At 36.4% G+C, this 27,668-nt stretch overlaps 1 protein-coding gene across 1 annotated transcript in view; it reads right to left on the reverse strand.

The window, feature by feature from the left end:
- Nucleotides 1-2,646: 2,646 nt before the first annotated feature.
- Nucleotides 2,647-27,668, reverse strand: part of DARS1 (aspartyl-tRNA synthetase 1) — a 78,100-nt gene continuing 53,078 nt past the window's right edge. Inside the window, exons 8-16 of the mRNA XM_049889250.1 lie at nucleotides 20,065-20,176; nucleotides 18,205-18,339; nucleotides 15,560-15,707; nucleotides 11,837-11,983; nucleotides 10,515-10,557; nucleotides 7,686-7,766; nucleotides 5,869-5,980; nucleotides 5,544-5,615; nucleotides 2,647-3,283 (exon numbers count right to left, since the gene is read on the reverse strand). Coding sequence (XP_049745207.1) covers nucleotides 3,192-3,283; nucleotides 5,544-5,615; nucleotides 5,869-5,980; nucleotides 7,686-7,766; nucleotides 10,515-10,557; nucleotides 11,837-11,983; nucleotides 15,560-15,707; nucleotides 18,205-18,339; nucleotides 20,065-20,176 — 942 coding nt within the window. The 3' untranslated portion in view covers nucleotides 2,647-3,191. The remainder of the gene's footprint in view (nucleotides 3,284-5,543; nucleotides 5,616-5,868; nucleotides 5,981-7,685; nucleotides 7,767-10,514; nucleotides 10,558-11,836; nucleotides 11,984-15,559; nucleotides 15,708-18,204; nucleotides 18,340-20,064; nucleotides 20,177-27,668) is intronic.

Consider the following 27,668-nt stretch of genomic DNA (forward strand, 5'->3'; position numbering starts at 1 on the left):
TCTTGGATAGATATCTTCTGTTTCACAACACCAGGAAGTTTTCTGCCAATAAATCTTTAACAATTCTATCTTTATTTTCTATTATCCCCCCTGTTCTGGTACTCCAGTCACTCATAGGCTATTCCTCTTGACAGAGTCCCATATAGTTTTTAGGGTTTCTTCATTTTTAAAAATTCTTTTTATCTGATTTTTCATCAAATATGTTGGCATCAAGTGCTTTATCTTCAATCTCACTAATTCTGACATCTATTTCCTCAATTCTGCTCCTGACTTTCTAGAGTTGTCTAATTCTGAAATTTTATTGATCTTCTGGATTTCTGTTTGGCGTCTCTCTATGGATTATTGCAGCCTATTGAATTTGTCATTATGCTCTTCTCTAATCTTCTTAAGTGCCTCTAATGCTTTGTCCATGTGCTGCTTGGCTTGCTCTGTGGCTTGCTTGATCTCCTGAAGAGTTCTGTATATTAATCTTTTGTATTCTACCTCTGGTAATTACTTCCAGGAAATTATCTTTATCTAGATTTCTTGATTCTTTGTTTTGGGAGTTTGCTGAGGCCTTCATGGTCTGTCTCTTTGTGTGTTGCCAGGGTGTTAGAGCTGCTACTAGGTATACGAGCCCAGGAGTGTTTACTTTTTTTGTATGGATTCAGCTCAGGTGTCCAGGTAGTCAGTTATGAAGTGTGTGGTGTAGGCTCTCACCTACACTCTTAGATGAGCAAGGATGACTGGTGTAGGCACAAGTATCTGGCTTCAGTAGGGGGTCACATGCTGAACAACTGCCTGAGAATGTGTAAGCAAAGCCTGTCCCTGTTCCCTAGAGTGTGTAGGTGGGTGGGTTCTGCAGCTGGACTATGGGCACCCACTTATCCTTGGACCCCGGTTGTGGGTGGCTAGGTAGCATGGGTGGAACTATCAGTCCTCAGGGCCCTGATGTGGGTAGGTGAAGACCCTGCTTAATAAGCAGAGCAATGTCACATGTCACAAACCTGCCTCTCCACCATATAGCTGAAACAACTGGTTAGACTTCAAGTATATACCCTGTTGTGCTGTGCTAACGAGCCTACTCTTTTGAAATGGGCCCACACAGGTCTGTGCAAGGGTGAAAGTTATTCGAAGTCTGTGGAGCCCTTATGCCTGTGCCTAGGCAAAGGAGCAGTTTCTGCCCTGAGTTCTTGATTTAGGGGAGCCAGCAGATTATTTTTACCAGTTTGTTAATTTGTTCCTTTTCCAAGGCCGGGAGGATGGTTCTGGGCACACGACAGGTCCTACTTCTGACCCAGGGAAAGCACCTATCACTGAAGCTGACTCGGAACCTGGTGCAGAGTGGGGAGGAGTCAGGTAAATGGGAGAATTTTTCCCCAAAGGGGTGGTTTTTGCTCTGTGTGGCAGATTAGACACAAGTACTCATCTTTTGCTGATTGTGTGCTGCTTTTTTCTGATTCTAGAGGTGTGAGTGGACTCTGCACTGCTTGGTCTTTCCTGATGTGCAAAATGCATCTCAATCACAGTCTCACTGCGCTTGGGCCAGTGGATCTGGCATGCAGGGTACTGGTTCTTCCCAGGTCTGACAACTCCTCACTGCTTCTGAACCATCTTTCCCTCCCCCTGCCACTCAGTCCAATTTCTCAACTTTGCTTTTGATGTTCAGGGCTCCTAGACTGTCATATATAATTGGTTTACATGTTTTTTTTGGTGTTTATCGTACAAGGGAGCACAGGAAGTGTTTGACTACTCCACCATCTTGGCCCCGCCTTATGCTCCATTCTTGTTGGCATGTTCGAAATACTTCATAATAAAAGTAATGAAATAAAAAAAGATTATCATTCTAAGACTTTACAAACCATTTATTTTGAAAGAAGCTATGATTCCATGATTTTGAGAACAATAGCCCTTGGGCCATTATTACTATACTGCTTTAGAGCCTGGGGATTCCATGATATAGAAAAAGATGGGTAGTAATGCATTTTATTGCTGGTGTGGTGTAAATTCATTAAGTATTTCTGGGGCGCCTAAGACACTCTGGGAGGATATAAAAGAAATACATAAAAATTGAGTCTCTACCTTCACAGAGCTCATAACCTAGATGGAAAAAAAAAAAAAAATAACATTCCTTCTATCTTTCAAAAATAATGGGGAGGTGCTTATGCTACAGGGGTAACTTCCTATTTTTCTCTTTTATTTTTCTGCATATTGTTTATACTGTTCCTGTAGGAAAAACTAGCATTTCTGTCCACTGCTTGTGGGTCACTGTAAAATTAACATTAGCAGCAATACATATGAAAATCTAGAAAGAAAATGGTTCTAATTTTCATGCTTATACACAAATTCCTTTTTGGTGGGGAAGATGGGAGTGCTTCTTAGTGACATCTGCGAAGAACCAGTTAAAAACAAAGCAGAAAATCTACAGTATTTTTAACCCATGTGAAACAAACTCTATTAACTAGTCCATGCCTTCAGTTTTAAGACTCTACCCTTACAGTGATCTGAACTTATATCTTGATGAGAATATACATTAAGAATGACATTTGTTTTTAAGCATTTATATAAACTAGTCATTTTTTTCTTTTCCTAAATTATAAATGCCAAGAACCAGTTATAAAATAAGACTGCCATGAAGTTACACAAAGACAAAGTATAATTAGTGTTAAAATTTTATTGAAACTCGTTTGGAATATAACAATTTAAAACAATATTATATTGAATATTTTCTAGCCAGTATTTTCACCTGCTTTATATGATTTCTGGATACATTCTAATTTTCCATGAGAAGCCAATTATATGTTTGCAAAAATCTCAGATACTTTTCCAATTGTTCTTATTTCAATGTCATAATTAAAAAAAAAATAAGTTCAAAGATTGAAAATTTAAGACCACAGTCCTGTGTGTGGCAACTGTAAAAAAGAAGAAAAAAAAAATTACATAATCTTAACTATTTAAAACTGTTAACATTTACTGTGGTAATGGAATATGAATTTTCAGCATAACCATATGAATTTATTAAAATGTTGAAGCATTTCCTACTGAAGGATGTCTGAAGTTATAAAAATCTTCTCTTTTAAATTAACCTACATTGAATTAATTCAGAAATAACTGTAGCACTTTAGAGAAGACATTTATTCTACTGTATATTCTAAGTGCCTAAGGTACAGCCTGATCAATAGCAGGTTACTGGAAAGAATAAAAAACAAGTTTTAAGGCGTGAGTCGTTTAGGATCACGGGGGAACATTGAGGTTTGACGGACATTGTGTAATCCCAAAAACAGCATAGTCACTCGTTCCAGCCCTGGGGAAAATAAAAATGATCATTAATTCCTTTTCTGAAAGCCTCTCAGGGTCTTCTTTGGAACTACCAACATAACATCATTGCTCAACAAAATACTTTTCCCTGTTAGGAAGCAGAGTGACTTCTAGTATTTGTTTACTCAAAACCAAATGTTTTGATTATCAATTCAGAAATAGAGACTACGTTGCACATGGGAAAGACTAAATGAGAAATCATTAAGTGGCATGGATTTTGTGAAATGTGAACTACAAATACACAAAAATCTAAGTAAATGTCCAAAACTTATGATTTAAACAATAAAAAGCAAAACAAACCACTTGATAAATTATGTTTTAAAATGATACCAGATTCTAATTACGTACTTCAGGCCATCCATATAAGATGAGTGTAATATGAAGTTTATTAATAGAAGTATCAGAAATTTACTGCAATTCTAATGACAGGCAATATGGTGGTCCCTAACACAAAAGGCTGTAGAGTAATTATTACACTAAATATTTTGAGAGCAGGAAACACTGAATTAAGACCAAGTACAACCTAAGCAGCAAAGCAGAACCAGCAAATGAAGCCTTTTGTATGCATTTTGATTTACCTATTTCACAAAAATTTTATAAGACTAACATCTCATACAAAGAAGACAAGATCAAACAATATTTTCGTACAGTAACAACTTTTAATTCTAAAGATTTTAAGGAATGTATCTAAACTCCAAGACAGAAATATAAATAAGAGAATTAACATTGCTACTGCTATTGCCCACCAAATAAACATCTGCAGATGTAAATTTGAACCTTGTATTATAGTAATATAATTTAAAACTAATCATTAAAAAAAAAAATTATGTCCCATCTTCATCTCAAAAGACAGGTGGTATTTTGAAATTTCTCTTTTGGCTAAAACAAGCACGCAAACCCGTTATCACCATTCAAATGTCCTTATTCATGATTAATGTTAAAATTTACATTGTCAGTCCCAAAAGATGGTAAAATATGTACGCAAAATAGGTATTACTGAATACGAGGGAACAGCCCTAAATTTCTCATTAAAATTTAAACTATATATTCAATGTAGCATTGTTTGTAATAACAAAAGCCTGGTTAACAACCTACATATCCATCAGTAGAAAGCTGGCTATCAAGATTATGGAGTGCCCCTTCAATGGATTCTACGTAGCAATGAAAAAGCTCTTTATGTATTGATATGGAATGAGCTGCAAAATACATGAGGTGAAAAAAGTGAGGTACTGAATATAGTATGCGACAATTTGTGTAAAAATATTTAACAAAATGTGTTTTTTTTTTTTTTGCATATGTAAAGATTATCTTCCCAAAAGTAAGCAGGAAAAAATGGTTTCCAGTAGGGAAGTGAATGCATACTCTTTGTAACTTTTAATTTAAAACTCTGTATATATATATATATATACACACATACACATTAGCTGCAGATTCTGTATTTGCAAATTCACCTATTTGCTAAAAGCACTCTTGCTATGGTCAGTCTTAAACATGCATCAGCACTGAAAGGCAAAAAATTCCCAGCTGAGGTTGAACAGGGCTGGTTAAAACCTAATTCAGTATTCTGGGGACTTTATAGAACCTAACTGCCGTGAATTGACTATACTATTCTTCAAAAACCAAAAACTAATCCTACATATCCAGAATTATTTTTTAAGAGTCTTTGATATGGACATCCAAGAGTTCAGTTGGTTAAACCTTTACTCATTTTAAATTACATATATTTTAGAAGTGGTCCTAAATGTCAATCAAATATTACAAGTGCTTCTAAATGTCAATCAAATAATACATTTCAATAAAAATATTTAGCAAATTAGTTCAAATCAAAGCTCTCCCTTCAATTAGCTCAATTCAAGGGAGAGCTTTAATTTGGGTTAATCTGAATGAGCTCAAGGATTCAGAGAGAAAATAGGATACTCAATTTATAAGACATTTTGCTTCTCAACTCTTACGAGAAAAAGAATGGCTAGAATTTTATTACAGTATATTTTAGAACGTACAGGTTAGCTGTTCATTTTGTCCCTTGGAAATAGAATTTTCGTTTTAGTCATTATACTTTTAAAAATTCTTATAATTGAAGTTTGTGTTATATATTCAGCATTTATGGTCTTATCTGTAAGCAATGACAATATACAAAATTTACTTTTGAGTTCTAATGCTGAAGAAATTTAGTTCAAATTGAATACTGTTTTGTCAAATGAATCTAGGCTGGAAACCAGCATTACGTAATATTAAAAGGGTATTACCAATCCCTCCGCCGGCATGAGGAGGTGCTCCAAAGCGGAAAGAATCGATGTAAGCCTTAATTTTCTCTAAGTCTAAAACAAACAAAAAAACATGTTATGTGTAGAAACTGTTGAACTAGTATATGTTTTGCTGTGTATATTTTCACCAAGAAAAAAAATTATTTTAAAAAGTACATAATTGTCATCTTATTTAGCTTTAAACAGTTACAAACCCAATTACTGTTCAATGATGGTAAGAAACTGACTGCATTTTTGTAAAGTTTTAAAAAAAAAAAGTGCTATTTTTCAGAGTAGGTACTCTTCTAAATATATTTAAGTTATTTACCAATCCCATGATGTAAGGCTCTCTCTGTTAGCAGCTGAGGATCATGAACTCTTTGAGCTCCTGACAATATTTCCTCCCCTCTCATAAACATATCGTAAGAGTTGGACTGTTTCTGCAGGGAAAACAAACAAAACCACCAGTCTTCATGTGGCTGTCATTCCAGGTCATACATGGGCAGAAAAAAAATTCTCGCGAGTGAAGAGTAACTACATTTTCTCCTATAATTAATGATGTAAGCTGTTACGATGACCCTACTAAGTTGTTTCTATACAGCGGGATTAAACTCTTTGAGGGTTGGATCACGACCTCTCACTTGCCTCCATCAGATTCCATGCTTCCTGTCTCCCCCACCAGGCAGTAATAAATCAGAGTGCCATATCTAACTTCCGAGAAGTAGTGCTGATCCTTATTTCACTTTATCATCTGAAATGTTTTTAATGTGATATGTCTTTTGGTCATTTTTGGAACTTCAAATTATCAACAGATATTAGTCTTTTTAATTAAAATTAAAAAAATATATATATTTCTTTAAGGAAAGTAAATTGAAAATCAGTTTACCCCAGCTTAACCTGTTACCTGTCAGGTAACAGCAGTTCTAACTTACTTCCCTTGTCTTCCAATAAAATACCCACTGCCCTTGAGTCAATTCCGACTCATAGTGACCCTATAGGACAGATCAGAACTGTCCCATATGGTTTCTAAGGCTGTAATCTTTACGGAAGCAGACTGCCACATCTTTCTCCTGCAGAGCTACTGGTAGGTTCAAACCACTGACTTTTTGGTTAGTAGCCTAGCACTCAACCACTGTACCACCAGGACTCCTTTCCAATAAAAAGTGCTTTTCATGCTCCCCAGACCTTCAGTTGACACAGGACAGGAACCATCCCCGAAGACAACTCATCAGAAATGAAAGGGACTGGTCAGCGGGTGGGAGAGAGACGCTGATGAAGAGTGAGCTAATTATATCAGGTGGACACTTGAGATTGTGTTGGCAACTCTTGCCTGGAGGGGGGATGGGAGGATAGAGAGAGAGGGAAGCCGGCAAAATTGTCAAGAAAGGAGAGACTGAAAGGGCTGACTCAAGAGGGGGAGAGCAAGTGGGAGTAGGGAGTGAGATGTATGTAAACTTATATGTGACAGACTGATTGGATTTGTAAACGTTCACTTGAAGCTTAATAAAAGTAGTAAAAAAAACCCAAAAAACAAACAAACAAACAAAAAAAAAGTGGTTTTCAAAGTGTGATTCCTGGACTAGCAGCCTCAGCATTACCTGGGAACTTACTAGAAATGCCAAGTCTCAGGCCTCCCCACAGACTTACAGAATTAGAAACTCTGGGGGTAGAACCCAGCGACATGCATTTTAAAAAGCCCTCCAGGTGATGCTGATACTAAAGTTTGGGAACCACTATAATGGAAAACAGTAAAAAGCAACAAGACATCATTTAGATTATTAACTCCCAAGACAGAATGTGAATTCCCAGGTCAAGGTCAATGATAAAATGATTCACTAATAAAGTCTGCAAATCAGGAAGTATAATTTATCATTTACATAACCCCCTTTCTTCATAAATCTTCAGAAAAACAACCCATGAAAATTATTTTTAATATAGGTTTTCAGGACAAATTTGCTAGAATATACAAATTTCAGAGTATCATTTTGATCTGTATTAGAAGAAACCAATAATAATACGTATAATAATGTGTCCATTAAAACTGCAAATTATTAATAAAAATCATTATTCCATTATAAAATTTGATACAGTGCAATAAAGTTTTCCCCTTTCCCAAAACAGGCTATTTAAAACCAAATTACTTACAGGGTTTCTTGGGTCAGGCATGGTATAGAAAGGTCTTACAGCCAAGGGATATTTATCAAGAATATAAAAATCTGTATCATACTAGAAAAAGAATAAATACAATTAAAATAGATTAAAAAAAAGGTTGATACAAGCAAGATTAACATTTTGATGATTTTCCCGCACTCTTTTAATAAACATTTGTTCTTCAAAATTACTGTAATCACTTTGGTGAGGGGCAGGACAGTACACAATACTGGGGAAATCAGCACAGCCTGACCAAGGCAAAGTCACAGAAGCTTCATAGACATATCCATCCAAACACCCTGAGGAATGGAATTACTAGGCCGAAGGCAGGGGACCATGGCCTCAGGAGACATCTGGTTCAACTGGCATAACACCGTTTATAAAGAAAATGTTCTACATCCTACTTTGGTGAGTAGCTTAAAATCTTAAAATCTTGTGAGCGGCGATTTAAGATACTCCACTGGTCTCACTCCAACTGCCGCAAGGGATAATGAAGAAAAGCAAAGACACAAGGGAAAGATTAGTCCAAAGGACTAATGGACCACAACTACCACAGCCTTCACCAGACTGAGTCCAGCACTGCTAGACTGTGCCCAGCTACCACCACCGACTGCTCTGACAGGTATCACAATAGAGGGTCCTGGACAGAGCTGGAAAAAAATGTAGAACAAAATTCCAATTCACAAAAAGAGACCCAACTTACTGGTCTGACAGAGACTGGAGAAACCCTGAGAGTATGGCTCCCAGACACCCTTTTAACTCAGTACTGAAGTCACTCCCGAGGTTCACCTTTCAGCCAAAGATTAGATAGGCCCATAAAACAGTAATACATGTACCTCAACCATGTATATGAGATTAAATGGGCACACCAGACCTGGGTCAAAGACTAGAAGGCAGAAGGGGACAGGAAAGCTGGACGAATGGAAATGGGGAATCCAAAGTCAAGAAGGAGAGAGTGTTGACACGTCGTGGGATTGGCAACCAATGTCACAAAATAGTATGTGTATTACTTGTTTGATAAGAACTTAATCTGCTCTGTAAACCTTCATTTAAAGCACAATTAAAAAAAAAAATTACCCGAGAAACAGAAATGGCCACATAAACCAGAGACTACATCGGCCTGAGACGAGAAGAACTAGATGGTGTCCAGCTACAACCCATGACTGCCCTGACAGGGAACACAACAGAAAATCCCTGATGGAGCAGGAGAAAAGTGGGATGCAGACCTCAAATCCTCCTGAAAAGACCAGACTTAATGGTCTGAGTGAGACTACGAGGACCCTGGAGGTCATGGTCCCCAGACCTTCTGTTAGCCCAAGACAGGAGCCATTCCCAAAGCCAACTCTTCAGACAGGGATCGGACTGGACTATGGGATACAAAATGATACTGGTAAAGAGTGAGCTTCTTCAATCAAGTAGACACATGAGACTGTGTGGGCAGCTCCTGTCTGGAGGGGAGATGAAAGGGCAGAGAGGGTCAGAAGCTGGCCGGATAGACACGAAAATAGAGAGTGGAGGGAAGGACTGTGCTGTCTCATTAGGGGGAGAGCAACGAGGAGTATGAAGCAAGGTGTATATATATTTTTGTATGAGAGACTGACTTGATTTGTAAGCTTTCACTTAAAAGCACAAAATAATAAAAAAAAATTACTGTAATCACACTGCATATACAATTGAATATTCTGTTTTTTTAAATGTAACCTCTGTATCCTAAAGCATTTTGCCATGATGTCATGAATTCTTCTAATACGTAATATTTTTAGGAGCTATTTACTATTCAATCATAGTGCAAAAATGTATTCTTCTCTTTTCTGGACATGTAATTTTTTCTAATATCTCCTCCATCATAAATTATGCAAAACATCTTTGATTTTCATTTTTTCCCTTGGCTATTCTGGCTCATTTAATCTTTAAGATGTATTTCGTAACTATTTTGTTCAATTATCCCAAGTCCCTTTGAGTTTAAGTAAAACTACATTAAATCTATAAATTATTCTGGGAAGAAATGGCATCTTTTACAATATTCATCACCAAAAAGTCTGCCATATCTTCCCAACTATTTAAAAATTTCCTTAGATACCTAAATAAATTTCGGTAGTTTTTCTTCCCAATGAAAACTACAGTTGAAAGAAATATATAACGTTAACATAAAGTTATAACATTTTTGCTGTAAAGAATGCTATGTGACCTAGATATAACTAAAAAGTCAGTAACAATTCAACTGTCTTTAACTTTAAGTATTTTTGCTAAAACTTGAGATTACAGAGAATGTCAACAGAGCTGACAAACTGGAACTGGCCTACTGAAACAGCATTTTTCCAGTATAAACTTCACATTATAAGACTTCAGGGATATCTGTGTTCCACAGGCAGTTTAAGTTTCGAGTGCAAACAGCAGGAGGAGCCCAAGACCTGTTTTCACTACACAATTTCTAAAAAAAAAACCATACTAAGTTTGCTGTTTTGGAGTTTCAGAAAATGTAATAGAAAAGTAGCTTTCACAGAAGAAAGAAAGTGCATTCCTTTCTTCCTCAGGGTACTGAAGAGAGAGAGATTCTGAGGTCCTCTCTTACTAATCTGACATAGGTCTCTCACTTTTAGAGACACTATGGTGCCAACTCAGTACAAGTTGGGCAGGGTTTGTCTGAATATTTTCCAGTCTTCTAAGAAGACTTTTTTCTTTTTAAATACCCTCTCTTGGCTTTTATTTATTCTGAACCATACCATACTAGAAAGATTATTTCTCTTTGTGTCTATTCCTTAGTACTAGGATAAATTTCAGATTTAGAAATAGAAATTCAACGTGTACAAAAGAGAGTCCTACCTTTTCCTTTACCAGTCGACCCAACAGTTTTTCATTTGGTGTACTGGGAAAGAGACATGAAATCAGGTGCTTGAAGATCAAACAGTACCTGAAAAGACTTTTAAGAAGGCACCTCTTCTATTTGAACTTTTCAAGGAATAAAGCATTTCATCCAAACACATAGTTGTCTATCCCCTCTCCTTTTTAAACAGACAAGTCCTACTGAAAACCTCTATGAACGCGCCCCGTACAGGGGACTCGGTGCTTAGTAGCTGCTTCTCAGTAACATTTAATTAAAAAACCATAAACAGAATTTAGCAATTCACTGATTGAGAAACATCATGGATGAAATACTTTCCTACAATTAGATATAATAAAAATTCACACTATCTCAACATGGGCTAGCCTTGCCATTCAATGTTTCCACTTCAAAATGATTTTCCTTTGTTATTCTTCATGGAGGGTTTATAAAATACAAATCAGTATTTTCAAGTAAAAGTGCTCATATAAACATCAAACACATTAAATGTCTATAGTTAAGAGGCAGCTACTTTAGCTCCTCTCTTTTTTAAAAACAGTTTCCAAAGTACTTAAGAAATTAATTTTAGAATTTATACTTTGTTCTATGTCAGGTAGCAATATAGGGGTTGCTCAAAATGATATTGTTCTTTTGTTAAACACAAAAATAAATTAATAAAAGTTAAGGTTTTTGAGAAAAATACATTTTAAAGAAAACCTTAAATGTGACAACAATCACCCACTTTCCCTCCTATATCCATGTGTATTGCTGTGAGAGCTTAAATATTTTAACTTAGGGACCCTTGAATAAAATGTAAGTAGACAGTATTTTTCAATCTTCACTAAACTATATAGCTTATGTTTCAAAATTTTAAGTTGTATAATCTGAATTTAGAAAATACAGCACTGTGTATCAAATAAAGAACACTGACTTATTTTTATACTTTTTGGAGATCTTAATAATTTTATGTCCTAATCCTATCTAGGGATTTAGACTGCTGCCTATCCTCTTGAATACCACTGATTTGGAAAGAAAAGTAACATATTACGTGGTAAAAAAAAAAAGGCCCTGTATTCTTTAAAGGGTTGTAAATATGAGGGGAAAAATGAAAAATGACAATTCACAAACAAAGTTATTGAAGCTTACAGGTAAACTACATTAAACATAATATTTCAGCTCACATATCAAACAAAAAAAGCATGACTATACCCCAAAGTTAATAAACTGAAGTTTATCAGCTGAGTGAAAAAAAAATATCATCAACACAATCATTCTTTTATACCTTAACCTAACTGATAAAGTTAAGAAAATCACAGCGACAAACCTCAGATCCTCTTCGTCCCCCATTTCGATGCCGGCTTCCCTCAGCATAGCCAGTGCTTCACAATACTCTAGTCTTAAAGTTGGCTCCAAAAACTTGAATGGCTCGCATGGGAATTGTTTGTTCACTGTTTGAATTTCAGTCTGAAACCTATTTGTACAATGATTTAGTCAGTAAAAATGCGGGAGATAAACGGTTCCTCCACAAGGGGTCACTGTGGCAATATAAAAAATTATTCTTCGAATCAGTGGCTGCACCAGGAAATGTGTTATCAAGAAATTATTTAAGGTAACAAATAAAATTTAAATACTTAAAATATTTAACACCATTTCTCAGTCTTATGTTGTTCATCACCATGGAAGAATTAAAAAATCAAAACCTTCCTTTATAATTCAGATCAGCTAATATTGTTAGAAACATAAAATCCACATTTTATTAAAATCTGACTTTTTACTCCCTTCACAACACTTGTTATTAACAGGGAATAACAAATTAATGAATACTTCTTTTATCTTCCCTCATCCCCATCATATTGTAAATGTGTTAAGGTGAGTGCCAATTTCTTTCCCATTCTGATAATCCCTGTAATATAGTGCCTACTCTATACACAGTAAGTCCAAGATAAATATTTGTTTGCTGCAGAACTGAATTTCTGCTGTGGAGGATATTTTATTAAGATTTAAAGAGTATTTTTGCTAAATTATTTATAGATAAAATCACAGGTGGATAAAATTGTAGGTGGGGGAGATGGGTACAACAAAATTGGTGGTGGGCTGACAACAGTTGAAACCGTGAAATTCTAGATGGAGTACATGGGGGTTCATTAGGCTACTCTTCCTACCTTTGTATGTATATTGAAATTTTCCATAATTAATAGAAATAAAAAATATATACTTATACTGTAGTCTATGAAAACAGTAGAAATTAAAATACTATCACTTCTGAATGGTTTTAATAACTTTTATGGAGGCAATAAATCTTGGCCACTGATTTATTCAAATCTTGATATTAGAAGGGCTAATAAGACCTCAATGATTGATTTTTAAAACTGCTTTGCTTTAGATATTAACCTCCATTCAGGGCAATCAATGACAATACAAGTATCTATCAATACTTTATAATATCAAATAATACATTATTTTTGTATGAGAGGTAAATATACTAACAATAAATATGAGAGAGGCACGGTACAAGACAGGTAACCTCATTTGCAAATGACACAGGAACTTAAAATTCCTAAATGACTCATAAAATATAGAAAGAAGACTTTTATTTCCAAATTGCCACCTTAAATTTACTGAAAAAGTCCAGCAATAATGGTGTCTGAGTTTCTAACTTTAAGTGATTTGATTAATCCCAAGGTCCTGATTCATGCCTGGTTTGTTGTTATAAAAACCGAAGTGAAAATTTCATAATCCAATATTAAATAGAAGAGCTACCAATGCTAAAATAAATGAGCTTCAGAAACTTCCTTGAGTTATAAATATGAAAAGAAAATGAGAAAAGCTTTCTTCCTTCATCAAAATTTCAAAGGATATTTGGTTTACAAGGAAACCTCATTGGTTGTTTCATAAACTATTTGATTAAAAGTTGCTTAAAACAGACTACCAAAATTTTTCACAGGACATATGTTTAAAAAAAAGAGGCTGTCTGCAATTATTAAAAGTACAATGCAATGCAGAAGACGCCTGGAAAATATTTGTGCTTATGCTAAAATATTTTTATATAACATCAATGATTAATTTCTGGGTTCCTGAAATTACCCATTAGCCTTACAGTGAAGTAAGATTCATAAAATTTTTGACCTCTTTTTAAGTACTGAAGCATGTCCAAATACATCTACAATAAATGGCTGGTCTTCAAATAAAAATTTCAAATATGATCATTGGTTATCAAGGAGTTAACTAAATCTATCATAACCTATTATCTTTATTAGTTTTTGTGGCAACAGCTCTGACTCAGAGACCTTATGTATAATAATGAAATGCTGCCTGGTCCTGCACCATCTTCAGGATCGCTGGTATGTCTGAGTCTATATCATAGCCTGCCTAATACTAAAAATGTAGTCACAATTACGGTGAAGGAAAAAAAAAAAAAAAAAAGAGAAGCCTTTCAATCCCACTTAACTGGATTTCCATTTCTTCCCCATTATCTCCATACTAAATATAATCACAAATTAACAACTTTCAATGACATTTAAGGGAAAAGCTATTTGCCATTTTAGAAGGGGTAGCTAAACTGGAAGGCGCCCTGGTGGCACAGTGGATAAGTGCTTGTCTGCTAACTGAAAGGCCGGTGGTTTGAACTCACCAGCCACTACGTGGGAGTAGGATTTAACAGTCTGCTTCTGTAAAGACTACAGCCTTGGAAACCCTATGGGGCAGTTCTACTCTGTCACTAGGGTCACCGTAAGTTGGGATTGACTTGATAGCACAGAACACAGGAGCAGCAGCTAAAGTGCACATTTTGTGTAATTCAATTCACAAAATTTTCTGTAATTAAAAAAAAAAATTTTTATTGTGCTTTAAGTGAAAGTTTACAAATCAAGTCAGTCTCTCATACAAAAATTTATGTACACCTTGCTACATATTCCTAGTTGCTCTCCCCCTAATGGGACAGCACCCTCCTTCTCTCCACTCTCTATTTTCGTGAATTTGGGGTCTGCATCCCACTGCTCTCCTGCTCCCTCAGGAGTTCTCTGTTGTGTTCCGTCAGGGCAGTCATCTCAGGGCAGTCATCGTTTGTAGCTGGGCACCATCTAGTTCTTCTGGTCTCAGGCTGATGTAGCCTCTGGTTTATGTGGCCCTTTTGTCTCTTGGACTCATAATTACCTTGTGTCTTTGGTGTTCTTCATTCTCCTTTGCTCCAGGTGGGTTGAGACCAATGTGTAAATGTTTCTTTGTCAATTCACCAGATCCTAACTGGTACTAGTTTCTAATCTTCAGTGAGTCTGTCCACATGCAAATTAAGCCTTTGTCAGGAATTGTTATGTCTCGGATCAATTTATATCCATACTGAGTGCTCAACCCATGCCAGGTATAGTTGAAGCAATTTACATGTTAATTTATTTAATTTTCACAACAAAGCACTTAGGTGGGTTAATGGTATTACCTCCATTTAATAACTGAGGTTCAGAGTTAAATAACTTGTCCAAGGCTCAAAGATAAGTAGCAGAACTGGGATTTGAACCCAGGCTATCCTGATGTAGTTGAATCCAAACTCTTAACCACTACTCCATACTGCCCTCCAAGTAAGTTGCTATAAAAGTAACGTATGAAACATTCAGGATGTCAGTATAAGGCAAAAAACAAATACAGTTAGATATTCACAATCTGGTAAACTTCACCACCAAAAAGAGGTTAACTAGTTAGGTGCCAAGTGACTTGGATTCAGTAGTACTATTTAGAGTGTGGAGTTTTCTATTAACTAAACTGATCGCATATATATATATATAAATATATATGCAAATATATGTATATATTTGCATGTTTCAAATCAAGAATTGGTTTTCATTAAAAAACTCAAACTGATTGGAAAGTAAATACATCTACCCGCTGCCATCAAGTTGATTCCAACTCATAGTGACCCCACAGGACAGAGTAGAACTGCCCCATAGAGTTTCCAAGGAACACCTGGTGGATTCAAACTGCCGACGTTTTGGTTAGCAGCTATAGCACTTAACCAGGGTTTCTGAAAATTGATCCAGGGATATAAGATACTTTTTACCTTTCTTGAAGTCCTTTGAATATTTGTACCAAGGTGTCAGCAATTTCTTCTACAACTTCATGGTAATGGTAGTTAAAAGCCATTTCAATATCCAAACCAACAAATTCAGTGAGATGTCTGTGGGTATTGGAGTCTTCAGCTCTGAATACTATAAAGTTAAATAAATGAAATACACAGCAAATGGTATTTTATTAAATTTTAGAGAAATTGGGATTTAAACTCAAAATTCTATTCAGTAATACTCAAACGTTACTATCTTCCTATCATTATAGGGCTGGAGGGACCTCTGATAAGCCATTTGTTTGTGCTTCCTCCTGGATGGCGAGTTCATTACAAACTCCTACAGTCACCGAGTAAAAGCCGTACCAAATGTAAATTAATAAACAAGGTTCATGAGAGTCCTGAGCAAGTGCAAGACCCTGAGGTGTGTTCTCAGTAATTAAAAATAGGCTCAATTATGATCAATACACTGAGTTCTCATTCTTATTAATATCTGACTCAAACTAAATGAAACTCTGGACAAATTAACATTATGCGTATTATAGCCATTAACAGTCCAGCTCTTATCCTCACTATACTTTCTCCTTCCTGGTCTTCCTGACTCTAGCTCTGCTCATCTTTCACATCGCTGTCAGATTTACATTCCTATAAAACATTCCCTGCTTAGTAACTTATGATGATTCCAAATGACTACTGTAATAAGACATAAAATGACAAAAAATCTAATATGTTTAAGCTTTCCCAATTTAACCCTAACCTCCGCTTCCCACTTCTTCTTTTTCTGAACATTTTATTGTGCCTTAGGTGAAAGTTTATACAGCAAATTAGTTTCCCGTTCAATAATTCACACACAGATTGTTCCGTGACATTGGCTGCAATTCCTGCAATGTGTCAGTACTCTCCACATTTTCACCCTGGGATCCTGTTTCCATTCATCCAGTTTTCCTGCTTTCTCATCTTTGCCTTTGGGCAAATGTTGCCTTTTGGGTGGTCTCATGCAGCTGACTGTTCTAGGGAGCAAATTCCTCACGGGCGTTGTTTATTTTATAGCGCTATTATTTGGCTGAAAAGTGATCTCCAGGGGTGGCTTCAGTTCCACATTAGAAGGGTGCCTGAGGGCAATAGTCTCAAGTGGTTCCTTCGGTCTCTATAGGGCCAGTAAGTCTGGTCTTTTTCCCATTTCTTCTTGATAATAACTGATGACACTGTCTTCTCCCATGGTCCATGTTCTTTACTTATCCTGGTTCCTTTGACTAGAATGCCATCTCTATTGTCTATACAGTAGCCTACTCTATCCTTAAAGCCCATTTCAGCTTGAATTTTCTCTTATGGTGACTCCAACAAACTTCATCTTCTCCCTCTTTTGACACTATCTGTATTACATAATTAACACCAATCTACTGACTGTACAACACAATTTGATTATTCACTGTGAAAATCATTTGATTATGCATGTCTTATTCCGTCTGGGAAGCAGGGACAATGTTTATTCCCTTGCCACTTAAACTGTGGTCTGCAAGCCAACAGCACTGGCATTACCTGGGAGCATGAAAAAATGCAGATCTTAGGCCCCAGCCCAGACCTACTGATCAGGACCTGCATTTAGCAAGATTCCCAGGTGATACACGTGCATGTTAACTCTTGAGAAGTGCTGGCTGATTCTTCTTTTATGTACATGGTACCTAGCACAAGGCTATATACACAGGTGTTCAGTAATAACTGGTTAATAAATTCAGCGAATTAAGACACTTAATGATCTTGCCAGTATCTCTACTAGCAAGCATTTAATTTTCATTAAGCTATCAAAAAACCTGTATGAGATAACTCGGTACATTTTAAAGAATGAAGTAAAGCTGGTGTTTTGCTTATAATTAACTTCACGAAAGAATGTGCCACATAATTATGTGCCAGTGCTTGGCTTTTAACAAATATATTTTAAAAAGCATGTTAATATAGTCTATTAAAGATCAGACATTTGTTAGTAATCTTCACTGGACTTTAACAGTACCGATAGATACTGAGGACGGTACAAACAGTAAGAGAGAAACGGAGCAGCACAGGGATAAAACTGGCAGCAGATGTAAATTCACAACAGTAGTTAAGGGGCTGTAAATGACAACAAAATGCTTCCCTTGGAAGACTGCAACTGCCTGTTCCCTAATAGTGATAAGGAGCTGCAGGAACAGTCTTAACAGGAGTTAGTTCTGTGTTCATTACACTTACGTATAATAAGTAACATACTTAGGTACACTTCAGAGGATATGTATTTTTAAAGCATACACTTTGAAAATGAGATATCCCCCAGATAAAACTTTTTCGACAGCATTCTTCTGTACGAACATATAACGCTATGATTCTATTCACACAAACGATGCTTAACTGTTTCAGGAACTATTGGGGCAGTTTCTGCTCTCACTAGGGTCACTGTGAGTTGGGACTGACTTGATAGCGCACAACTTTTTTGAGATGTCTACCCAAGCACACTGCCATCCGCACCTCAAAGTCTAGTGTTTACATGGTCAGCAGACAAAAAATCTAAGCTTTCAAAATGTCTGTGCATTATATGCATGTAACATATGTTTCTAAAACCATAGCTATTGTACACTTAATGAGCTTCAACAAAACCGTATCTGCCAAAACCTTACCTGGTCCAATACAGAAAACCTTCTCAAAATCGGCACAAATACACATCTGCTTATACAGCTGTGGGGACTGAGCCAGGTATGCATTATTTTTAAAATATGACACAGTAAATACATTGGCTCCTCCTTCACTGGCAGCTGGAATATAAATATGCATATTATTATAATCAATTGTAAGCTTATTAACACAAACCTAGCAAAAACAAAGAGTTCAAGTAGTTAACTTTTTTTTTTAATTATGCTTTACGTGAAAGTTTATAGCTCAAGTTAGTTTCTCATACAAAAATTTATACACACATTGTCATGTGACCCTAGTTCCTATCCCGATAATGTGACAGCACACTCCCCCTTTCTGCCCCAGATGTCCCATGTCCATTCAACCAGCTCCTATCCTTTTCTGCCTTCTTATCTCACCTCCAGGCAGGAGCTGCCCATTTAGTCTTGTGTATCTACTTGAACTAAGAAGCACACTCTTCACGATATCATTTTATATGTCCTGTAGTCCAGTCTAATCTTTGTGTGAAGAGTTCGCTTCGGGAATGGTTTTAGTTCTGGGTTAACAGAGAGTCTGGGGGCCACGTCTTCTGGGGTTCCTCTAGTCTCAGTCAGACCACTAAGTCTGGTCTTTTTACTACAATTTCAGTTCTGCACCCCATTTTTCTCCTGCTCTGTCAGGGACTCTCTGTTGTGTTCCCTGTCAGGGCGGTCACTGGTAGTAGCCAGGCACCATCAAGTTCTTCTGGTCTCAGGCTAGAGTCTCTGGTTTATGTGGCCCTTTTTGTCTCTTGGGCTCATACTTTCCTTGTGTCTTTGGTGTTCTTCATCTTCCTTTGCTCCAGGTGGCTTGGGACCAACTGATGCATCTTAGATGGCCGCTTGCTAGCTTTTAAGAACCCAGATGTCACTCACCAAAGTGGGACCCAGAACATTTTCTTAATAAACTTTGTTACACCAATTGACCCAGATATCCCCCGGAACTATTGTCCCCAGACCCCTGCCCCTGCTACTCTGTCCCTCGAATTGTTTGATTGTGTTCAGGAAACTTCTTAGCTTTTGGTTCAGTCCAGTTGTGCTGACTTCCCCTGTATTGTGTGCTGTTCTTCCCTTCACCTAAGATGATGCTTGTCTACTATCTAGTTCAAGTGGTTTATTTAAACAAAAAAGAAAAATTGGAAAATCAAGAATTGCAGATAAACCGTAGTGGATCAGTTTTGCTCTTCTTTAGTTAGGTCAGACTTACTTCTTTGGATATACGTTCATTTTAATGCATTCCCTTCCTTTCTGCATCAATTTCAAACCTATTAAAGCTACTTTGGGATTGCAAAAAGTTTTTTTAAATTTTAAATACATTCTTCATTGTTCTTCTGATCAAGAATGCAAGGTTCAATTTCTTTTTATTTATAACTAAATGTTATTTGTAACATACTTTTTAGTGTTACTTAAGCAACTCTAAAAAAGGTAAAATGATTAAGATAAAGCTCTCATATAAGAATGAGAATTAATGAGATTTTCCCATCTGTAGTATTTAGTGATTTTACAATGCTGTTTGTACAAAACTGCAATATCAATTTCGAAAGAAACCTGCATAGTAAGAATAGTTCCTGGTGCAACTTATGTAACAAAGAATCTTGTTTTGTGTGTTATTGCTTCATATTACAATCATCATCACAAGGAGTCTTTACTGATGCTACTGGTCCCTGACTGCTGTTACTGTACCATGGTTGTCAAAAAATCAGCTCAAGGCAATCACCTTTAAGGAACACCGGGGAGTCTCGAAAAATCAAAACAAACAACAATAACTAATATTAAGTAACTTTGTGTAAACTTATTTTTAAGAGTTAGGAGAAATATTTTGAAGCTTACCTGAAATAATTTTGGGAGTCTGGATTTCCACAAAACCTTTGTTAATTAAAGTTTCTCGGAAGAGATGGCAGATGCCAGACTGGAGATGGAAGACTGCTTGACTAGTTGATGTCTGTAAGACATAATAACATCTAATTAAATCAATTTGATACATTTACTGAGCACTCACTACCTGTTCTAGGCATTGTTGGAAACTAAAGAAAAAACCATTCTTTCTCTCAAAAAAAATTTTAACTCTAATAGTGGAAATCCTGATGGCAAAGTGGTTAACAGCTATGGCTGCTAACCAAAAGGCTGGCAGTTCGAATCCACCAGGTGCTCCTTGGAAACCCTATGGGGCAATTCTACTCTGTCCTCTAGGGTCTCCATTAAGTTTCCAAGGATGTAATAGTGAGGGAGAAGAACACACAAATAAATATAATACATGCCAGCAGGTGGTAAGACATGCTGGCATGTAATGACTATATACAATCATTGAATTCAATAAAGGAGAATATAAAGCTATTCTCCTAGAAATGCTGAGTGAGCAAATGTTTTTAACTTGTAAGAATTCCATAAAAGAAAAACATTTTTAACAATTAATGAAATTTTTAACAATTAAAGGATAGTGAATTCTCTGAAATTTTCCCCTAAATTTTATTAATTTTGTTATTAAGAATATGCACGGCAAAACATGCACCAATTCAATAGTTTCTACATGTACAATTTAGTGACACTGATTACATTCCTTGAGTTGTGCAACCATTCTCACCCTCCTTTCCTGAGTTGTTCTTCCACCATTAACACAAACTTACTGCCCCCTAAGGTTCCTATCTAATCTTTTGAGTTGTTGTCATTTTGATCTCTCAAAAGGGTATGCTAAGGCAGACGTTTTACACTAGTTAAGCTAAACTACTGTTCGGTTTTAAGATGACTTCAGGGAATATTTTTGGTTTAAGGATTAAAGACGACCTCAGAGCAATAGTTTCAGGGGTTCATCTATCCGCTACAGTGCCAGAAGATCTAGAGTCCATGAGAATTTGATACTCTGTTCCACATTTTTCTCCTTTTGGTCAGGGTTCTTCTATGGAATCTTTAATCAAAATGTAGCTGAGCACCACCCAGTTCTTCTGGTCTCATGGCAAAGGAGGTAGTTGTTCGTGGAGGTAATTAGCCACACATTTCACAGCCTCCTCGTATTACTGACACTCCGTTTTCCTCTGTTGCTCCTGGTGAATAGAAACCAATTGTGCCCTGGATGGCTGCTTGTAAGCTTTTAAGACCCCAGGCACTACACAAGGAACTAGGAGGTAGAACAAAAAAAGCACTAAACACATTATTAGGCCAATTAACTGGAGTAGCCCATGAAACCATGACCCTAAACCCTCAAACCAAAGAACCAAATCCCATGAGGTGTTTCGTTGTACATAAGCAGCCTTAGCAGCTACTTTTTTGGGTCATTATTGTAAATACGCCTTATCACACAGCTTCTGCCAATTCAGCTTTTTACACGTATACAACTTATCGACAGCAATTACAATTGGGTCTGCAACCTTACCCTTAACCAATGTGACTCTTCCATCAACATTAACCTCCACCCCCCCACCCCGTAACCATTAATAAACTTTGGTCTCTATACATTGTTTTTTCTTGTCTTTTTATATAAGTGAGGTCATACAATATTTGTCCTTTTCTGATTGGCTTAATTCGCTTAGCAAAATGTCTTCAAGCTCTGTTCATATTGTAGTATGTATCAAGACTTCATTTTTCCTCCTGGCTGAGTAGTATTCCACTGTATGTGTTTACCCACCTTTTGTTTATCCTCTCATCTGTTGACGGGCATTTAAGTTGTTTCCACCTTTTGGCTATTGTGAATAGTGCTGCAACGAATATTCGTGTGTAAGTCTCTTTTTGAATCTTTGCCTACAAGTCTTTTGCGTATATACCTAGGAGTGGAATTGCTGGGTCATATGGTAAGTTTTATTTTTAGGCACTGCCACACTGTTTTCCACAATGGCTGTACCATTTTCTCTTCGTTTTTTTTTTTTAAGAGGCAAACCCATGAAGCGATGTATCACTGTTTGTGTAGTATAATAATGCTGCCACAGGAAAGTAAGATTTTAGCATTGACAATGAATTAATAAAGGCACCATGTACTTTCATTTTAACCAGTATTAACAGTAGATTCATTATAGTAGTCATGTGTTTGTTACAATCAAATTAAGAAGAAAAAAAAAACAGTAAAAGGTAGGCATTCTATGATACTGATTTCTCAGAATGGCACATGAAGCAACCAATATCAGTACTCTAACTTTCCACCATGGTCACTTTTTGTTTTTTTGACTGTCTTCCTTTTCTTTCTCAGTTGCTCTGATTCCCCTATTTTCCTTTCAGCCCTGATTAGCTCTGAAAATGGACAGAAAGCTCTAGAGGTAAACCTCTGCTCTAGACTAACTTCCGTCTATTACTCTGGTCAAAGGGACTGGCTTATCTTTTGGTTCCTGCTTATTACACAAGGAAAAAACAAACAGAGTAGTTATCTTATGACCAGATAGTTGTTTAGTAAAATACCTGAATTCAGACTAATTGAGCTGAGTCTGATGAGTTAGGTGAAGAACCTCAGTCTTATGTCTAATCTTATTACAGAAAATTCAATCACTTGCCTCCCGTCAAAAGGCTCGATCCCGACTGAGTATGTGCAGATTATTTATTTAGACAGTAGTACCCTTGGAAAACAATGTTAATGATGGGGGGGGGCGCTAGTCTACATTTCTTTTACTGTAAAAAATAGCCTTAAAAATAACACTTAAATAACCTTGAGTTTTTACAGACCAGGGCTATAAAATCATGTAGACTGGGCAATACGTGAGTAACATTATTTTATAATTTATACTTAAAGGTTCAGATCAGGAATTTCTCACAAAACAATGACCACCATTTAAAAGATCTTTATAGCTTGTTAGACTATTCATTTTCAAGATATCTACATTTGAAACTAGATAAAAAGACCTATGGCTTTTTTACATTATGTGGTTTAGTGAAACATTTCAGTTCATCCAATCAAAACAAACTGCATAATATTCTGTTTTCAACAATCTGGCAACCTCTTTAAAACTAAAGGCCTGTTTCATCATTACCGTGACCCACATAGAGACCCATTCCTCTTCAGTGAAATATATTCTATAGAAGGGTCATTAAATAAATTTTACTGCCACTTGCCTCTCTTAGCCATCCCAACTAAACTCACTTCAACCTCTTATCTAATGGAAATTAAACTTCTGAACTGGTTGTCACAGCTTATATGGTATTAACAGAAAAAAATGATGTTTTTTACAAACCATACTGCACCCCCACTCTTTACTTTCTGATGGTACAAACAGGCATGTTAATGTGTAACATTCATGGAGAAAATGGGCCTATGTGATATATAAGAAAAAGCACTATTTCTCGCCCCGACCCCATTAGGTTCTTCAAGGCGTGCTAGCTGCTAGGCACCCCCTGGTACTTGATTAATAAATCAGACATCAACTCCTAGTTAGCCAGATGATAATTCTGATACATCTAATTTATAATATTAAAAAAAAAAATTTTTTTTTAATATTTACATGCTTGAAAATATTCTCTAGCAGATTTTTTTTAAACCGTTCAAAGGTTTGAGAATTGGCAACCATCATGTAAAGACTCAGAATAGGGAAAAGAGATAAACAAAAAGAAATGGCTAAATATATGCTCTTTAAAAGTCAACAAAAAGGAAGAAAAATAAAATATTTCAAAACAGATCCTATTCTGATTACTTATCAGAGTAATAAGAATACCCATTACTACAAAGAGAACCGCATTCTGCTAGTAAATCCAGACCAGCCATTTCTGCTGGTTAAAAAAAGATAAAGAACAGTATTAGGAGGGTGAATATTCCTGTAAGCCCTTTAATTTTGCCCAGAGGAAAATACTGTCCTCGAAGCCAGACTGGTCAGTTAATTTAGCAGAGAACAGTGCTGAGCAGACTGCATTAGAACCCGAGAAACTTTATGCACCGATAGCTGGGTCATCTTTTAACGTTTATTCCTCATTCAAAAAGTATTACCTTCACATTAGAACCAGACACAGGACAGTTAAAATCTAAGAAACAGCAAGAAAAATTTTTCTTGGAAACCCTATGGGACAGTTCTACTCTGTGCTACAGGGTTGCTATGAGTTGAAATTGACTTGATGGCAATTTTTTTTTTTTTTTTGGGGCAGGTTCAAGTCATTTTGGGTAAAACATATTGAAAGAGAACCAAAATAATTCTTTTCACAGATTTATTTTTAAACTGTTTCCCTATTACATATTGATAACTACTATCAAATCTTCATGTGTCTTTGATTTTGACAGTTAAGGTAAAATATAAGAGTCATCTAAGTTAGAGTATATAATAAAAATGTCTAAGAAAGTATGCGTGTATTTAAACCTGTTTCAAGTAAAATGCTTATATAGGTATATCTGAACTTTTTATTTTGAACTAGCTAGGAAGATACAAATACTTCATATACTTGATTCCCCATTTCTACACTTACTCCTACCTTGTATAAGTGAAAGGAAAAAAAGACTTTCTTTAATGTTTAAGTCATAAACCATACTAACAATGAACTGGTGGTTTTCATGATATTTAAATGTAAAAATTGTTTTGGGTCAAACACTTTAATAACATATGTAAAAACAGTATTTACTATTCATTAAACAAATGCTTATTATGTGCCTGAGTGGAACTGGTCCAGGTGCTAAATATATAGTGGTGAGCACAGTGGATATGAGACAGAAGAGAAACTAACAGAAGAGCAGGGAACTAATTATCCTATACTAAGAAAAAAAAAAAAAAAAAGATTGGAAACACAAAATAAAACAAAACCCAGTCCTTGAGCTTCAGCTTTCAAAAAGTCTGACATCCCTTATATTAAAAATAGCATTTTTCATTCTGTAACAAATCTCCAAAATAAGATTGTTAAAATTAAAATGTTGATATTCTGAATTAAAGGGAAAGAGTATTCCATATTTATAGAATTCCATCCCTTGAGGTCCTCCTCGTACTAGGAAACAATCCTTACATCTTTGAGGAGGGAAACATGGGGGAGAATTAAGGCTGCTGAGAGGGAGAATTCCAACGGAAGACAAAATTTTAAACACATCCAAATTTCATAACGGAACCTTTAACAGTACTCAGCACTTCACCATTCTCAGAATAAGTAACTTTTATGTTTTTAAGCTTGTGGCTTTTAAAAACAACTATCTACAGTTATCACCTTAACTTGTACCCACTACAGCTTTTGCTTTTAGTGGCTGCAGAAAACTTCCTGTCAGTTTATGGTTTATAAAGTCAGTTTATAGAGAGACTGTTGTACAGCTTGACTAAGGATCAAGAGAGAGAGTAGAAAAGGGGACAGAAAGACATTTCTTTTAAAAAAAATTTTTATTGTATTTTTGGTGAAAGTATATATAGCAAAACAGGTTCCCATTCAACAATTTCTACACATGGTGTCCAGTGACACTGGGCACATTCTTTAGTTTATGTCCACATTCTCATTATTTTAGCGCCTTGGAAAACCCGGCGGCATAGTGGTTAAGGACTATGGCTGCTAACCTAAAGGTTGGAAGTTCGAATCTACCAGGCGCTCCCTGGAAACCGTATGGGGCAGTTCTACTGTGTCCTGTAGGGTCTCTATGAGTTGGAATCAACTCAGCGGCAATGCGTTTGGTTTTTGGTTTTGATGGTGCAGTGGTTAAGAGCTACGGCGAGCTATAGCTGCTAACCAAAAGGTTGACAGTTCAAATTCACCAGGCCTCCTTGGAAACTCTGTGGGGCAGTTCTGCTCTGTCCTATAGGGCTGCAGTGAATTGGAATCTACTCAACGGCAATGAGTTTCTTATTACTTCTGTTCTAGTTGTTCCACTTCCATTAATTTAGTCTCACTGCCCCTCAAAATTCTTATCTATGCTTCAGAGTAATTGCTGTCCATTTGGTCTCACGTGGATATTTTTAAAAGAGCACAGTTCTCAAGGATGAAATTATTTATTTTTTGATCTAACCTGCTATTTAGTTTAAGGTACTTTTAGGAGATAGTTTCTGTTCAAGGTTTAAAGATCATCTCAGGGCAATAGTCTCAGGGATTCCTCCAGTCTCAATGGGTCCAGTAGGTCTGGATTTTTTGAAAATTTGAAGTTCTGTTCCACATTTGCCACCCTCCTTTCTATCAGGATCGACCTATTGCGACCCTGATTATATTTGGTAGTGGTAACTGGGCACCATCTAGTTCTGGTCTTAAGACAGAGGAGGCCATGGTTCATGGAGACAATTAGTCCTGTATTCCGGTTTCTTCTTTGATTCTTGGATTTTCTTCATTTTCTTTTTCTACAGATGGATAGAGAACAATAGCTGAATCTGAGATGGCTGCTTGCAGGCTTTTAAGGCCCCGGATACTACTCACCAAACTTGTAGGACATGAACTTTATGAACTATGTTACGCCAGCTGACTGAAGTGACCAACAAGGCTATGACCCTAGGTCTTCAAATCAGGAAAACTAATCCCTTGAGATGACTGGTTATGTCTAAGAAGTATACGTACCAGTAGGTCCTATTTATTAGGTATATGTTTTTTTTTTTTTGGTTGTTACAACATTATATGTTACATACCCACTGCCGTCAAGTCAATTCTGACTCATAACAACCCTATGGGATAGAGCAGAACTGCCCCACAGGGTTTCCAAGGATGTAAAATCTTTATGAAAGCAGACTTCGACATCTTTTTCCCATGGAGTGGCTGGTGGGTTTGAACTGCCAACCTTTCAAGTTAGCGGCCAAGCACTGAACCACTGTGTCACCAGGGCTCCTTATATATAAAAAGGGTGAACTGGTAAATGCTATGTTATATGTATCTACAAAATAACATTTATCAATTTATCTTTTTTCTTATGGACTACTTAGTGGCATCAATTACACTAGTTAAGCTGGGCAAACTTCACCCACATTTGATGCTACCTTTCCCGTCACCCTAAACCAAAAGTAACTAGTACCTACAGAATGATCTTCCACCCCATAGCCACCAATGAATATTAGTCTCTGTATATAAACCCATTCCTGTCATTTCATAAGAGATAGATCACACAATATTCGTCCTTCTGTGATTGACTTATTTCACTCAGCATAATGTCCTCCAGGTTCATTCACATTACAAGATGAACTGAGAACTCATTTTTCTTTATGACTGTGTAATATCCCATTGTAGTGCTGCAATGAACGTAGATGTGCGTCTGCCTGTGTGTGTCTCTTCTATTATATAGCTAGGGTATACACCTAGGAGTAGAACTGCTGAGTCAATGGCAGACCTATTTTTAATTTTTTGAGGGCTCGTCATACTGTTTATTACAGTGGTCATACCATTTTACTTTTCCACCAGCAGTGGAGAAGGGTTCTAATCTCCCCACATTCTCTCAACATTTGTTGCTTTCTGTTTTTTTGATCACTGCCATTTTAGCAGGGGTGAGGTAGTATCTCATTGTACTTTTGATTTGCATCTTTCTAATGGCTAATGATGAGCCCTGGTGGTGCAGTGGTTAAAGCACTTGGCTGATAACCAAAAGGTTAGCAGTTTGA

This window comes from Elephas maximus, chromosome 6 (genome assembly GCF_024166365.1).
Source record: "Elephas maximus indicus isolate mEleMax1 chromosome 6, mEleMax1 primary haplotype, whole genome shotgun sequence".
Lineage (NCBI taxonomy): Eukaryota > Metazoa > Chordata > Mammalia > Proboscidea > Elephantidae > Elephas > Elephas maximus.